General features: G+C 37.8%; 1 protein-coding gene across 2 annotated transcripts in view; it reads left to right on the forward strand.

Annotated features, from left to right (window-relative positions):
• TRMT1L (tRNA methyltransferase 1 like) overlaps positions 1–5,397 on the forward strand; it is a 51,132-nt gene extending 45,735 nt beyond the window's left edge. For both annotated transcript variants that reach the window (XM_045982795.1, XM_045982794.1), the window contains 4 exons: positions 1,416–1,582; positions 2,107–2,169; positions 3,953–4,079; positions 4,182–5,397. In XM_045982795.1, coding sequence (XP_045838751.1) covers positions 1,416–1,582; positions 2,107–2,169; positions 3,953–4,079; positions 4,182–4,434 — 610 coding nt within the window. In that variant the 3' untranslated portion in view covers positions 4,435–5,397. The remainder of the gene's footprint in view (positions 1–1,415; positions 1,583–2,106; positions 2,170–3,952; positions 4,080–4,181) is intronic.
• The last annotated feature ends 7,048 nt before the right edge of the window (positions 5,398–12,445 follow it).

Genomic DNA, 12,445 nt, shown 5'->3' on the forward strand with positions numbered 1-12,445 from the left:
TTTCCTTTAGTACTCTCTGGCCTATAGCACTTGCTACATGTTGTTCTTACTCTCAGTCCTTACTGATCTGAGGACAGGGGAAATTAGGAGTAACAAGTTACTGGATCCAGAAGAAAGATGTAGCCCAACTCCCTCATTTTATGGAGAAGTTTATGGCAGGGGTTTTTGTTGTTGTTGTTTTTAAGATTTTATTTATTTGACAGAGCGAGACAAAGGGAGAGAGGGAACACAAGCAGGGGGAATGGGACAGGGAGAAGCAGACTTCCCGCTGAGCAGGGAACCCGATGCAGGGCTTGATCCCAGGATGCTTAACAACTGAGCCACTCAGGCACCCCAGTGGCAGTGTTTTTAAGTGCTGGCTGAAACTACTAATTTGGCCCCCCAATTAGTAGTACTACAGGCAGGGCCAGAACTCAGATTTTTGATTCCAGCACTGAGTTATAAACCACATTAAAGGATTTCCTCATTCAAAACCATTGGTCATGTCTTTACTCTTATGCAGTCTCTTCCCCTTTGTCCAGCTCCGATTCAGTTGTGTTCTTTGAAGTCTCTCTTTAATACTTTTAACCCAAAATTCTCAATTCCATTTTGGTAAATCTTACATTGATAATTCATTTGACACTTTAAAATCATGTATCTTTTCATATATATTTGCTAACCTAATGATAATAAACTTTCATTCATTGAGGATATACTTCAGACTCAGGATTTTATGTGTGCTATCTCATTAGCTCCCAAAACAAGTCTGAAAAGTTTTATTTTCTATTTTATGATGAGGAATAAGACTCAAAAGCACTAATTACTCCAGCTACATAGGTAGTAAGTGGTGGAGCCAGGATGAGAATCTAGGTTTATCTGACTTGGAATTTATATTCTGTCTGTTATCCCTGTGATTCTCAAATGGGAAGCAAATCAGAGTTACCCTTGTGCCGTGTTTTTAATGAATCACCATTACAACATCTGATTCTCCTCCTGTATCGACTCCTGCCCACTCCACCCTACATCTACACATTGGATTAAGATTTTACGGACAGGAATATGCATTATGAAACTTCTGTATCACACTATGTGCCTGTCTAGATTTATAGGCTGTTATAGGCAAACACTGTATTTTCTACTTTGGTATCCCCTCCGTGTCCCCATGTACCACAGGGCTCTATACCTTACACCTTACACGAGAGTTCAATAAATTCTTTGTTGATTTACTTTGAATGAAATTCCCATGACTAATCCCATTAGAGAACTAACATGTTAAAGGAATGGGAAAAATAGAAAATAATTTTAAATTAAATCATAAATTCTTTTTTAATTTCAGCATTTTCTCCATCCTATAACTAATAATATATCTTATAGTTAAATTATACTTTAATAGACGTTTCTCATACCCATTTCTCCATATTTTTTCTTTTTTTCAGGTCAAGTTCCCTTTTCAATACTGGATTCCTCAAAAGAATGCTCTTTGAATCTTTTCACCATGGTTTGGATGACATTCAGACCCTAATAAAGACATTAATCTTTGAATCAGAGTGTACTCCTCAAAGTCAGTTTTCAGTTCATGCACCTTCAAATCTCAACAAGCAAGGTGACTGACTAATTTATATTCAGGACCTGAAATGAATAATAGTTTTATTAAGATACAAATAATATATTTTCCCCTAATTTTAGTAGATAAAAAAACTAAAAGTCTCTTGTGATTTTATTACCCTATATCTGGCTTTCTAGAAGGAGAAACCTTAGGTAATTCTGAGATTAGTGTGGCCAGAAATTTTCATAATATCCATTAAGACGTGAAGGTTGTTTACACTTATTATTAATTAAGGCTGTTTTTGTCCTTTATTTTCTCTTTAGTGTAAATAGACTTTTGTAGTTTTATCAGGCTGTTGATACAAGAGTGGGACTATTAGACATTCCAGTATTCTCATAAGTCATTAGAAGTAGCAATTATTGTTACACATTTAAAAAATCTATAATTCTTATAGTCTGTTTTTACCAAAGAATCTCATGTATTTCATAAAAGCAATGTGGATAGAATTTACTAAGCTTTTATTTAAACTTCAATTGTTAATGTTAGTCTGTAAAATATTTTCCTTTCCCTTTTGCTAATAGAAGAATATGGTGTATTTATTAAAACTACAGACGATACCACAACAGATAACTATATTGCACAAGGTAGGTATGTATGTAAATATTTATCAGTGCAAAAATGCAGATAGTAAAAGGGCAGGAAGAGAACAGATTGCTTTGGTGCCCTACTCTAAAATGCCTTTTCATCGTACAGACAATACAATTATAGTAAAACCTGTTTATCTGTCATTTGTACTGTTCAGAATTTCTATTAACATGTACTGTTCACATCTCTAATATGTAGTGATCCCCTTGAAAGAACTGTAAGACTTTCAAGAACCATGTGAACCAAACTAAGACCAAATTATTTGATAAAGATTTTTATTCTAATTCTTTTAAATTTTCTCATCAGCATGATTTTTTTTTATTTTTTTTTATTTTTTTTTTTTAAAGATTTTATTTATTTATTTGACAGAGAGAGAGATCACAAGTAGGCAGAGAGGCAGACAGAGAGAGAGGGGGAAGCAGGCTCCCTGCGGAGCAGAGAGCCCCATGCGGGGCTCGATCCCAGGACCCTGAGATCATGACCTGAGCCGAAGGCAGCGGCTTAATCCACTGAGCCACCCAGGCGCCCCAGCATGATTTTTTTTTAAAAGATTTTAATTATTTGAGAGAATGAGCAGAGGGAGAGAGAGCAGCAGATTCACAGCTGAGCAGGAAGCCTGATGCAGGGCTAATCCCAGGACCTAAAGATGACGACCTGAGCCAAAAGCAGACACTTAACTGACTGAGCCCAAGCACCCCTCAACATATGGTTTATAATAATTCCATTAATTAACTAGAAGACCTTGTTCCTTAGCCATAAGAATATACTATATGGCCTTTCTTACAATTTGAGATATGTGCATGTACATTCAAAATATGGTTGTATTAGGCATTGCAGATTCCTTTCAAAAGGATTTTAAGATTTATAATGTCAATGCTGTAAAGTCTAAGGTTTTGTTTTGCTTTTTAAAAAGACAACTTAGGGGCTTCTGGGTGGTGCAGTCGGTCGAGCGTTGACTCTTGGTGTCAGTTCAGGTTATGATTTCAGGGTCATGAGATGAAGCCCCATGTCAGGCTCCATCCATGCTCAGCGTGAAGTCTGGTTGAGATGCTCTCTCAGCCCCTCACCCTGCTCTCTCTCTCTCCCGAATAAATCTTAAAAATACATATATATATAGAGAGAGAGTTTAATAATAACAAGTTTAATAACTACCATCTGCTCTTCCCCCAGTCATGTTCAGTTGGCGTCTTCAACTTTTTTTTTTTTTAAGATTTTATTTATTTATTTGACAGACAGAGATCACAAGTAGGCAGAGAGGCAGGCAGAGAGAGAGGGAGAAGCAGGCTCCCTGCTGAGCAGAGAGCCCGATGTAGGGCTCAATCCCAGGACCTTGGGATCATGACCTGAGCCGAAGGCAGAGGCTTTAACCCACTGAGCCACCCAGGTGCCCCTTCAACTAATTTTCTAAAAATGATTTCTTCTACTTAATTTCTCTGTCGGAGGTTAAAGGTATTATGGTACATTGCAAAAAGCATTAGATTTAAGAGCATTGTTGTACTTCTGTTTATTGTATAAATTCAGCCAAGCCAACTCACCTTCAGCAGAGGTGTCTTAAATCTTTTTTAGAGAAAGGTAAAACATAAGTTCTAATAATATTTAGTCTCTGAGCCCTTTTTTATATGCAGATTAAGGGAATTAGACTCATCTTTGTGGTTATTCTATAGCTCTAAAATTATTCTAAGACTGATTAACATTTGAACCTTTCATGATAGAAAATATCAGGCCAAAAATAGCCATTATAAAGATATCATATCTGATTTTGTGTATGTATGTATGTTTCAGGAAAGAGAAAAGGTAATGAAACAATCACAACTTCAGCTAAAAGGCCAAAGACTGATGTCAGTTCTGAACATCCTCCCTTTTATTACAACATCCACAGACACAGCATTAAAGGAATGAATATGCCAAAGTAAGATAGCCAGTGAATGGCAAAATGTGTATTTGATATTTTAGTAACATTGTGATTTAAATAAGATACAAACTCTCTCTTTTTTTCCTTTCCTTGCTGCAGGTTAAAAAAGTTTTTGTGCTATCTTTCTCAAGCAGGCTTTCGTGTAAGCCGAACTCATTTTGACCCCATGGGCGTTCGTACAGATGCACCTCTGATGCAGTTTAAATCGATCCTCTTAAAGTACAGCACCCCGACCTATACTGGAGGACAGTCGGAGGGCCATGTCCAGTCAGCGGCCGAAGACACAGTAGCTGACAGGGTTGAAATGTCCGTGAATGACAAAGCAGAAGCAAGCAGTTGCAGAAGATGGTAAATGTGGAGATGAGTTATTCAGATGTCTGTACAGATGGCCTAAGAGTTCTCTATACCAACTGTAGTTCTTTTTCTATTCTTTCAACTCAGTGGTGTAAAAATAAAAAACAGTGCTGTTTTCATTCAGAAAATTAGCAGTTTCTAACTTAGCTAGTTTGGGAGCTATGCTTTCCAGGTTTTTCTTACTGTAAAGAAAACTTAAAATTTTAATGAAAACATTTCATATGAAGCCAAGTTTATGACTGAGATCACCCTACCAGTTCGTAACTCAGAAAACTTTCACTTGCAAAGTGTTAGCAGTTTTATGTCTGTTATGGAAGCCATCCTTTACTGTTCTGAATCACACGTCTACTTAAGCTGATTCATATCTTTTTCTGTTTGTAGCTCACAAAATGAAGCCAGAAAAGCCTTTTACATATGAAATGACCCTGAACAGAACAATGTTTTTTCATATCACTAATGCGATGTCACAATTACAAAGCTAAAATATGTTCCCAATTTTAAGAAATCATACTTCTTTCCACACTGATCTTTTATCAGCAGCCTTTGAGAATCTAAATACTTGCCTGAGATAGAAATACATTTTTCTTAAAAGTTAAGGTCTAGAGGATCAAGTCAGAGTAAGATTTTGTCAAGTAAATAGAGACCATTGTTCTAATATAGTAATTCTTCATAAGCACTGAAATTCTGAAGAGGAGAGTTTTTGCTGTAAATTAAATGGGGTGATCTCAAGTGCCTCAGTTAGCGCACGTACAATATTCATTTGCTTGGTTGTGCTACCTCTCAGAAGTAAAACTTGTCACCTTATCAACTTATGAAGTGAGGATTTTAATGGGGGTGGGGGACAGATTTGTTTTTGGGTGTGTGTATGTGCTTCCTTTTTTTGTATAAGTAGCCCAGGCTAACATGACTATGAAAATTAGTGGAAACTCCATTAATAAATACTGTTCTTGCTTCATGTGAATGTAAGAGTTTTGATATAAAAGGATTTGGTATAAAGTTTAGATTTTTGTCTCAAGGACTTAATCGTATTTACCCTGAAGTACTTCTGAGAGGAAAGTAACTGTTTACAAGTATTACTGGCTTGGGGGATGGAGGAGTGAGTTAGAACTGAAAGGTCTGAATATACTATATAAGAAAAGCAGGGATGCCTGGGTGCCTCATCAGTTAAGCCTTCAGCTCAGGTCATGATCCCAGGGTCCTGGGATCGAGCCACACATTGGGCTCAGCCAGGAGCCTGCTTCTCCCTCTAACACACACACCTCCCTCCCCGCTTATGCTTGCTCATTCTGAGATAAATGAAATCTTTAAAAGAAAAAAAAAAAAAAAAACCCACCCATAAAACATATACAAAAATCCAGGGAGTGAGGTTAACATAGTATATTAGCAGAAGTTTAAAGAAAAAAAAATCTCATTACAGCATAGTTACAGCTGGATATTTTTTTTCTCCCATAACAGAATCATGTTTTACTAAAATAAAGGTAAAGGTGAAGTGCAAGTTAGTTTCTGTAATGACCATAAAAAACTGAAGTTCTTGCCGGTTCAAACTGCTACTCACAAATGAGCGCAAAAATAAGTTACTATCTTTGTTTATATAGTTAAAAATTACTATAAATCCAGAATGCAAAACAGCACTTCGACCATCTGATTTACTACATATTATTAAACCGAGTATCAGTCTCGGCTTGCTGAATGCTTATCAGCATAACACCTTGATCGCTGATAAAGTTGGGTTTTAGGCCAGGGGCCTAATGTGATATCAGAGTATATTAATTACTGTTATTTAAAATATGTCTGTATTAATTTCACATACACAGGGAAATTTTCCAAAGAAATTGCCGTGTGAAGTAGTTAAGAAGTCTGTTAAGGTAATGCATCAACCTAAGGAGGAAATCATTTTAAAATTCCAAATAATGCTACATTAGCACCTTGTTCCTTTCCATAACAACTAGCAGTTTGGGACACACAAATGTTGACCGCATTGTAAAGTGAACATGAATTACATCCCTCCATTAAAATTTGATTAACACAAGAAAGCAGTTTGTACTCTACCATCAGGAGATCAGTAGGTTGACTCTGCTAGTCACTTACATTACTACTAACCGTACACTCAGGATATAGCAGGAAGAAGGAAAGAAATGGGTTTGGAGCCAGGGTGGTGGAATTGTGTTAAAACTCCATTTATCACTTGAGTTCAGTCAGATTCCACTCTGAATAAACGTATCATATTTTGGTTTCCAGAAAGCAGAACTGGAGACCAGTTTAGTAATCCCAAAGTCCTAGGAATTTCTTTCCTCCGTGCATAACTGCTCTGGTAAATGGTCACAAGTTACTTTGGAGAAAGCTAAGAAGAAGATATATATTACATCCTTGTGGTGTTATGGCAGGGTCCTTTGCCAGAGTGCTCTGGGAATATGAATTAAATCAGGCCTGGGAATTGCTAAGGGATCATGACTAAGATAGTGGCTCCAGATGTCCAACAGATGAATGGATAAAGGGGTGTGTGTGTGTGTGTACACAAACCATAATGTGTGTATACACACACATACATACATACACACACACAAGAGAATACTACTCAGCCATCAAAAAATGAAATCCTGCTATTTGCAATGACATGGATGGAACTAGAGGGTATTATGCTAAGCAAAATAAGTCAATCAGAGAAAGATGATGATCATATATCTCACTCATATGTGTAATTTAAAAAACAACAGGATCATAGAGGAAGAGAAAAAATAAGACAAAGGAAAGGGAGACAAATCATTAAGAGACTAAATCATAGGAAACAGGGTTGCTGGAGGGAGAAGTGGGTGTGGGCGATGGGGTAACTGGGCAATGACATTAAGGGCACGTGATGTAATGAGCACTGGCTGTTATAAAAGACTGATGAATCACTGAACTCTGCCTCTGAAACTAAGAATATAATTGAATTTAAATATTTTTTAAGTAATTTTTAAAACATAGTAATGGGCTCGGATCAGACCTGTAGTTTTCAGTTATATAAATTAAATAGGACCACTCTGGCCCTTTGGCTCACATGATCAATTAGCCAAGGCCAAAAAAAATCACTGTCACACTATACTGATCATCTGGTCAGTCTTTTACTGCCTATTATAGTAACTAAAATTATGTCCACCTTCCTGGCCTAGCAGGCAAGGGAACTAAGTTTCTGACAGAGTGCTGCCTGGGCAATGCCCAGTGAATAAGGAGGTCCATTTCAACAGAAGCCTCTTCCACAGGCATCCCTGGCCAATCAACATACTATAAAACTTTTCAAGGAAGCTCTGTTCACATTTCCAGTGCCTGTGTAAAGAGTTGACCAGGCTCTCCTAAGACATATAGTGAGACAATAGGTGAAGAGATACCTATAATACATCCTCCCCAGTATTCCTGTAAATCTTTGATTTCCTTTCTCTACATTAGAGAATTTCTAGCATCTTACCTCCAATTTAGATGAGCCAATGCTGAGTTTTTCTTTCAACCAAGTGAACAGTAACATCCTGCTGTTCAAGCTGAAAAACTGAGCCAAAATTTCTGGTACAAGTGTATTCATACAGATAATTTAACCCAATTAAAATTAGGTTCCTACAAGATCCAACATAACTTATTTACACAGGCATATTCCACATATTAGTATATTTGATCAAAACAGCATTTTTTCAGATCACACTTTGTACTTGTTCCAAGGACATGCAGGAATCTGACTATATCCTGCAGGCAAAAGACTGTAAAGAGACAGCAAATGAACTGCTTTTTTCGAGGAAACTCCGTAACGAAGTGAGGTTAGGGGTCACCTGCCAAAGCAGCAGACATCCAAAGGGTTTCTTCCGTTTTAAGTGAGGCTCCGTGAAGTCAGGAATTTAGGATACTCATTCATCCAAACCTTCCCCGAAATTCTCATTCCAGTTCTCAAAGTACTGCTGTTTGGGGCACCTGGGTGGCTCAGTTGGTTAAGCATCTGCCTTCGGCTCAGGTCATGGTCCCAGGGTCCTGGGATAGAGCCCCACGTCTGGCTCCCTGCTCAGTGGGGAGTCTGCTTCTCCCTCTCCCTCTGCTGCTCCCCGTTTGTGCGCATACTCTCCCTTCTGATAAATAAAATCTTTAAAAAAAAAAAAAAAAAAGAGAATGCTTCTGTTTCCTGACCAGTGTCTCTACTCTGGCTTGAAAGAAAGCAACACAGCAAATCCAGTGAATTTACAGGAGCAGTTTCTTAACCAGTAGCTCAGCCTTAAAGCTACAGTGAAGGTTGGAAAAGTGAACATCTCACAGTTTTAGTCTCCACAGAGACTAGACTGACTTTCCCTCAGGGAATTCACAAAACCCATGAGAGGTTACAAAGACTGAACATCTTAAAAAAAAAAAAATGTCTACATTCGTCCATAACGCCTTGTCATCTACAGCAGTACGATCCCTTTCTTTGCGGCCACCCTCCTTTTCCCACCCAGAAAGGACCAAGCCCTCTTCTAGCCCAAAGATCCTTTACTAGCTCTGAAGAGGAGATAAAACTGTTAACTTTAAAATGTGAATAAACTGGGTATTTGAAATCCCCAAACTGCAAACTTCTTCAACCGACTTCATGCAATTGAAATGGAATGAGAGTTTTAGATCATGTAGGCCAGAGAATAAGATTTGCCAAGTAAAAATATTTCCTAAGAAGTGGCATATTAATTGCAATACCTTATATACTTATATGAGACTTAGAATGCCAGTGTTATTTTTACATAGATTATATCTTGTAATTTATAGCAAGGCTAAGCAAGATCCATTTACCCAATGGTATTCTAAAACTGACAAGTGGAAGAGCCAGGATCCAGTACCGTCAGGCTGACCTCAGTGCCATAGCTTCCAGCCACTTGGTGATTTGTCTTTAGGAAAGGAAATACATACATAAAAGTTTAAGTGTAACTTCACCAAAGGCAGTCCCATAGAAAATTCTGGTACAGATTACAAAATTATAGTAACCACTGACCCACTGTATCTTTTCTATCCCTTTGAACCACTATATTTTATTCTCCTTTATTATCTATGCAGATGCAGAAAGCACTTCCAGCTTTATTTCCATTTTCTACCAGCATAGTTATTTTTGACTAATAGCAAAATCACTGCAAACTACAATGGCAGCATTCTGGGGACTTTCTGTTAGAAGGGAGCAGTCAGGGGCGCCTGGGTGGCTCAGTGGGTTAAGCTGCTGCCTTCGGCTCAGGTCATGATCTCAGGGTCCTGGGATCGAGCCCCACATCAGGCTCTCTGCTCCGCAGGGAGCCTGCTTCCTCCTCTCTCTCTCTGCCTGCCTCTCTGTCTACTTGTGATCTCTCTCTGTCAAATAAATAAATAAAATCTTAAAAAAAAAAAAAAAGCATTAAAAAAGAAGGGAGCAGTCATCTCACCATAATTATGGGGCCGTCTCCACTATGTCTGGTATCCCAAATCTCACACAGCTCTGGTTTATTTTCTGTAGAGAACTTACTGCTCTTTGGCTGGATCAGTGGATCGTGGTCTGGTAGTAAAGGAAAATTTCTGTGGGTCCAAATACTCCCTAGACACACCATTAACCTACCTCATTTTCATGCCCACTTTCACCCTAGTCTTTCCAGTAAGGCAAAGTCTCCAATTGTTAAGCCTTTTGTTACGTTTTTGATCTTCTTTCATCCTGTACATCAGTAACCATCAACTGTTCATCATCCGTGTGAGAACACCTAACTTCCCAATGTGCTAATAACTAACACCTATTATCTATCTCAACAATCCTTGCCTTTGACCTGTCAAATTTATTCATTTAAAAAAAAATTATTCCTCTGGCATCATCTTAGTGGGGTTTGGTTTAAACTGGGCAGTTTACATTTTAATGTAAACTGAACAGACTAAAGAGAAGTACATTTTTAGCAAATATCTTTTGCCAGTTGAACAGTACCTCCTTCACTGTATTTTTATTACTGGTCACCATCTTATTTTTTGCTAAGAGATTAATTTAGCATAATACAGTATGCTTTCATCTTTAACTTAGGAATTGTCTAAATTGTGTAGGTATTTCTTATCTCCCCAAAACATGTTTAAGTCCTACCCTGAGTACATCAGAAGGTGGCTGTATTTGGAAATAGGATTAAAGAGGTAATTTGGATTAAATGAGGTCACTGAGGTTGGGCCCTGATCGGATATGATGGTGTCTCATGACATACACATGCACGGGGCAACAACATGTGAAGACAAGGGGAGAAAATGCCATCAATAAGCCAAGGAGAGAGGCCTCCAAAGAAACGCCACCGCTTTTGATCTTGGATTTCCAGCCTCCAGGACTGTAAGAAAATAAATTTTTGTTGTAATGTGGTACTCGTTATGGCAGCTCTAGCAAACGAATACAGCCATCTAAAGTAGAAATTGGTAGCAAATGTTATATATATAATGAAAGAAAAATCACTTAAGATTTTGAGAGGTTTAAAATTTAGTGTAACTTGAACAGAACTCTCCAATTACAATCTGCTAAAATAACCAGTTTAGATATACAACTAATTTACTTCTAAAGTCAACTCCTAATCATAATTAGAAAAGGAAATTTTGATTTCTAGCTTTAAATTTCCAAAAGTACAGCAACTAGGGCAGAATTTCTTTAATAGGAAGGAAATGAAGTCATATTCAAAAAGGTCATAAGTTTTACACCAAATAAACAAATCACCTGTGATATAAAGACATTCTATTTATAAGTGTAAGAATGCATCACTAAGAGGCGCCTGGGTGGCTCAGTGGGTTAAAGCCTCTGCCTTCAGCTTGGGACGTGATCCCAGGGTCCTGGGATCGAGCCCTGCATCCGGGTCTCTGCTCAGTGGCGAGCCTGCTTCCTCCTCTCTCTCTCTGCCTGCCTCTTTGCCATTTGTGATCTCTGTCAAATGAATAAATAAAATCTTCTTTAAAAAATGCATCATTAAATGTTTAAGCTGGAAGCAACTTCAGCTCTTCACAGTCTTAAGGTAGAAGGTTATGTTGAGATCTTCTGTTCATATACATATCCACAGCTATAAATTTCCCTCTAAGCACTGCTTTAGCTTTGTTCTGTAAGTTTGAGAATGCCACATCTTCATTTCACTCACTTTGAAGTATTTCTAGTTTACTTTTTGACTTTTTCTGGTATTTTTTTAGGAGTACTGTTTAATTTCCACTTATTTGTGAGTTAACCAAATTTCCTTCTGCTATTGATTTCTAAATTCACTCCATTATAGCTAGAGTCTGTATGCTGCTATGTTTGTGTATCTGCATGTGTATTTTTTTACGTTTACCAAGACTTGTTTGATGCAAACCTGTCCACACTGGAGATCGTTCCACATGTTCTGCTATTGTCGTGTGAAGTATGCTACAGGGATGTTAGGTCTACTTCATTTTACTATGTGTTGTTCAAGTCTTCTCTTTCCCTGCTGATGTTCTGCCCAGGTGAACTGTCCCCCATGACAACAGGTATTAACATCTTCAACTATTATTGTCGATTTTTCCCTTCAATTATGCCAGTTTTTGCATCGTCAATGTATCTTAAGGTCCTGTTGTTTGAATACATGTTTATAATTATTACGTTTTCCCAATGAACTCTTTTATCGTTATAAAATATAATTCATCTCTGGGACACCTGGGGAGGGCCAGAGAGAAAGGAAGAAGCAAACACCCTGCTGAGCAGGGATCCTGATGTTGGGCTCAATCCCAGGACTCTGGGATCATGAACTGAGCCGAATGCAGTGGCTTAACCAACTAAATCACCCAGGCACCCCCTTAATTGACTTTTTCTTTCATGACTCTAAATGTCATTCACTACCTTCTGGCCTCTGTGACTTCTCATAAGGAAGCTATGTGATGAATTACATTCCTCTTGCTGCTTACAAGAGTCTTATTTATTTATTTAGCATTTGTTGAGTTTCTTTGATGTGCAGATTGATGTTTTTCATCAAATTTTTGAATTTTTTAACAATTATTTCTTAAAATACTCTTTGAGCCCCTCTTCTTCCTCTCCTTCTGGGACTCTCATTATGCAC

Source organism: Meles meles, chromosome 17 (genome assembly GCF_922984935.1).
Source record: "Meles meles chromosome 17, mMelMel3.1 paternal haplotype, whole genome shotgun sequence".
Lineage (NCBI taxonomy): Eukaryota > Metazoa > Chordata > Mammalia > Carnivora > Mustelidae > Meles > Meles meles.